The sequence below is a fragment of the Eurytemora carolleeae genome, unplaced genomic scaffold (genome assembly GCF_000591075.1).
Source record: "Eurytemora carolleeae unplaced genomic scaffold, Eaff_2.0 scaffold1950, whole genome shotgun sequence".
Lineage (NCBI taxonomy): Eukaryota > Metazoa > Arthropoda > Copepoda > Calanoida > Temoridae > Eurytemora > Eurytemora carolleeae.
This window is the reverse complement of record NW_019397835.1, coordinates 33,028-37,228: the sequence shown is the minus strand read 5'-3', so window position 1 is coordinate 37,228 and position 4,201 is coordinate 33,028. Positions and strand designations below refer to the sequence as shown.

The window sequence follows — 4,201 nt, the reverse complement described above, 5'->3', positions numbered from 1 at the left end:
TTTTTTTTCAAAATCTTGAATTTAACTTCTAAACTCTGTTTGTATCATACTCAATCTGAGAATTTAACAGTTAATCAAGTGTTTACTTCTCCAGCTTAAACTAGGTTTTATTTGATGTTATTTGTAGTAAAAGACAAAATATACAATTGTAAATTTTGTTGTGTGTTAAGAAAAATGCTCAGGATTACATTGTGGATTCAGGCGAGATTTGAAAACTTGATTTTCTTTATATATTTTCAACTCAACGTCAATCTGTTACTATACCATCATCTAACAACAGAATATACTTATTTTTAGATCAAGTCTAAAAACCTTGAAGACCCTATATATTTGACTTTAGTGTAAATTAAGTTAATTACCCTACCTATGTACATACAAATTTATGCTTTATTTATTGACTTTGTGCAGTTTTATGCATACAGTTGCCTTACCTTGCTTAATTATTGATAGATAACATGGCGGTATTTAAGTCAACCCGTTCTACTCTAATCTAATTCTATTCTCATCCTTCACAAGAAACAGAAGAATTCTCAACATGAAGATGTTAATCCTTGTTGCCCTTGCCTGCCTTGCATCTTCTGCCAGGTATTATTTTTTCTTAATTTAAAAATTTAAAAAAAATGATAATTTCATTGATATAAGAACTGTAAAGCACTCAGAATATACAGCATGCTTAAGTTTCAAACCAGAATAATTCAAATATTTTTAAAGTCAATGATTTTTCTCCTTCTGCATTACTTTTTTGTCTCAAAATTTACTTAAAATTTAAAAAGGATAAACTTACTTTATACTTTATAAAGCATTTATCTTAGTAGTTTTTAATTCATGTAAAGGAATTGAATCTTTGCCACAAACTTTGTTTTTTTTACTTATCCCAATTTCTATCCAACCCAATATCGTAAACCTTAGATATTTCAAGCTATGAAAGGAATTGAGTCTTAGCCGCAAAACTTAAATTTTCTAATCCATATTTCTTCACAACCATAGGGTGTAAAACTTTGATATTTTAAACTTTGACTATTTGATCTAACAAAAATTATAGTTGGAAATATTAAAGGCCTACGACATCAGGTTGCCAAGATATATGGAATAGAAAATCAGAGTTAGTGGCAAAGACTCAGTTCCTTTGTTAGAGCAAAGATCAAATGATCAGGCTGCAAAGATAAAAGGATTTGGAAATCAAGCTTTTTTAAAAGTCAATTTCTTTTGATTAAAACATTGTTTAATTTTAGTGCTGAATTCACTTGTGAAGACTGTCTTTCCTTCGCAGGTATTAAACATCCGTTGTGTCAATATTTTCCCTCTGACTAACTAACCTTATGAAACGACGACTTACCAATCTATGTTTGTTCAGCTATACTTCATTAATACTTCCAGTTCCAACCCTTTCATTTTTCCAACATACATATTTCTTAAAATTATGGATCGTTTAATCAATCAAATTTACTAAATTTTCTTTTGCCGCATCAAATATCCCGTGGGCTGTACCAGAAAAGAGTTAGACAGTACAGATTTAGGAAACATATTGAGTGTTTTACCTACAAACTAAAATTTTCTAACCCTTATATCTTTGTAATCTGATGGTGTTTACTTTTGATATCGGAAACTTGGATTATTTCATTTGAAATAATTCATAGTTTGAAATATCTAAGATCTACTTTTTTCAAAGATATAGGGATTAGCAAATCCGAATGTGTGGAATAACTCAATTCCTTTCCCAACTTGATTCTTAAGTTCCCTGTCTCCGCCCGTAATCAAAAGTTACAAGTACTTAATTGTCAAACAATTTTTCTGAAGAATATTTAATTGCAGTCTTACAATACATTTTATGAAACTATTTTGTACTTTATAATTCTTACTCACTTCACGGTGAATTTCATTATGAACGTGCTATAAAGTAATCATGGTGCTATAAAGGTAAATTAGCTGTACATTATAGCACGTGCCCGTGTACTATAAAGTTTTGATTGGTTCCCGGATTTTCTCCTATATGAAAATAAGATTAAAGCTAACTTTGAATTTTTATTTCTGCAATCTTAAAAAGCTTATTTTATCTAGAAATAGCCATTGCAATGAAACAAGTACACAAAGGTTTCATAAAATAACCTATAACACTATTATTCAGCATGACATACTATAAAGTTGTTGGACTTAAATTTTCTCTGTATCTCGAAGGTTCTCGAAAAAGAGAAAATTTCTGTCCAAAAACTTCAAAGCACTGCGAACCAAAACAATAGTGTAACAAATATAGTCAGCTGAATGCTAAACCATTATATTGTGAAGGCAAACTAGGAGATTACCTCCAGAGTTCTGGAAGTATTGAGGAGCAGATTGAGATCCTGGTTGCTTCTATCTGCCCGGAGTCTACTGATCCTGCGGGATGCGAGGGAGCTGTGAGAATGTACTGGAGTGAGATTGGTAAATCTCTTCTTTCTCATCTTATTTAATTTCTTAAACACATGTTACTGTCCCGGCTAACAGAGGACCACTTTAATTTCCTTTCTTACAACTTTTTTGTCCTGACTTTATTTCAAAGTTATTGTTTTTCTATGTGTGAGTAATCATCTGTATAAAACTATCATCTTAATCTTGACTTTACGTGCAGGGTAAATTCCACTTTAAACCCTCCATGAATAGATAATAATAACTTAATTTAAATTATTTTTTATTAAATAACTTTCAATTTAAAGAAATTTTAATATATTCTGTTAAAAATGATTGGTCAAAAAAAATATTATTTTGTTTAGCTTTGGCCATGTACCCTGTCTTCCTTGAGGCCAACAGTGTCTGTGGACTTCTTGGAGCATGTGTACAGAAGAGTGTTGTGAAAGCACCAACCTGTGATGAATGTGCTGGTAGTATCACTGCTGTTGCCGGTGTCATTGAGTCTGAAGCTAAAATTGCAGAGATCGTCGCATTCCTTCAAGTCAGTTTTTATTCCCATTCTACTGATTTATCAGTATATTTTTTTCCAGCAAGATTGATAGGAAACTATATTTTGAGGCAGTGATTCTAAAACCCTTGCAGGATTTTAAAAATCCAAGCATACAATAAACTGCCCATTTTCGATTGAAAATTATTTTTTACAAAATTATGCTTTAAAGAAAGAAAGAAACCTTTATCTATCTAACGATTGCACTAGCTTCGTTATCTTTATACAAATAATTAATTAATTAATTGTACCGCAGGGTGAGGCCTTCTGTGGAAAGCATACCGAGTTAGCAGAGTGTGTTGATGGAATTGCTTCTCTAATGCCTCCTGCCATGCAAGTTCTGGCTTCAGTTCTCACTGAGAGAGCAGAGACATACTGCTGTGAACTCTCTGATGAAGGAGTCTGCTGTTAATGATCTTTCTGATGAAGGAGTCTGCTGTTGAATTGGAATAAACTTTTTATTTTATCAATTTTAAAATTATTTATCTTATTGAATATTATAATAGACTTATTTTGATAAAAACCCCAAATAACCTGTCAAAAGTTTCTTTTGGAGGTGTCAGAAATATGTTTTGGGCACTTAATGGGTTAAATTTCGGCAAAGGCAAACTACTTTTAAATGTGGTACAGTAGTACTGTACTGTTTTACGTTAATTTAGGGTCAATTTGTTCTAGTTTTACTCAATGCGAACTGACCTTCTGTGGATCGATTTTTTCTACCTAACAGAATTCTATGTTAGAAATATGTAAGGTCTACAACATTAGGTTGCAAAGATATAGGGATTAGAAATATATGTTTGTGAAAACAACTCAATTCCTTTATAGACTTTTTTATCTAACAGAAGTCATGGTTTAAAATATGAAAAGTCTTGGAAAGATATAGAGATCAGAAAATTATAATTTGTTGGAAATGATATAAAACATAAATCTTGCCAACTGAATTTATGATTTCAAAGAGTCAAATGATCATGAAACACAGCAATTGTGTAGTGTACACAGACCTGTTTCACTTTCAGTTTATTTTTGCTAGTAGTAAATCATTTGCTTTATAACAGAAAATGAATATGTGGAATTTTTAAATATCGTCTTCCCTTTCCAGAGTTTTAGTGGGTTCCATTGAACAGTTAAATCAAAAAACTTAAGTGTCCCAGAAACAGCATGTTGCAAAAAAACTTGTTTACACTTTAAAAAGGAACCAAGTTTTTGTCAAATATACAACCTGATGGTTTAAACTTTTATATATCATAGATCTAGACATTGGGTTGCAAA

The 4,201-nt window shown here is 31.3% G+C and overlaps 1 protein-coding gene across 1 annotated transcript; it reads left to right on the top strand.

Moving 5' to 3' along the window:
* Positions 1-479: 479 nt before the first annotated feature.
* Positions 480-3,402, top strand: LOC111716058 (uncharacterized). Its single transcript, XM_023491468.1, has 5 exons — positions 480-585; positions 1,233-1,270; positions 2,284-2,418; positions 2,748-2,926; positions 3,189-3,402. Exons 1-5 carry the CDS (start codon positions 536-538, stop codon positions 3,342-3,344), a joined length of 558 nt encoding a protein of 185 aa, XP_023347236.1. The 5' UTR covers positions 480-535; the 3' UTR covers positions 3,345-3,402.
* Positions 3,403-4,201: the final 799 nt, after the last annotated feature.

Bases quoted from the DNA above. Each gene is read 5' to 3' on its own strand.
- LOC111716058 (XM_023491468.1), top strand. From the start codon at position 536: ATGAAGATGTTAATCCTTGTTGCCCTTGCCTGCCTTGCATCTTCTGCC. The intron at 586-1,232 runs GTATTATTTTTT...GTTTAATTTTAG, and splicing joins TGCCTTGCATCTTCTGCCAG to TGCTGAATTCACTTGTGAAG. The intron at 2,419-2,747 runs GTAAATCTCTTC...TATTTTGTTTAG, and splicing joins AATGTACTGGAGTGAGATTG to CTTTGGCCATGTACCCTGTC.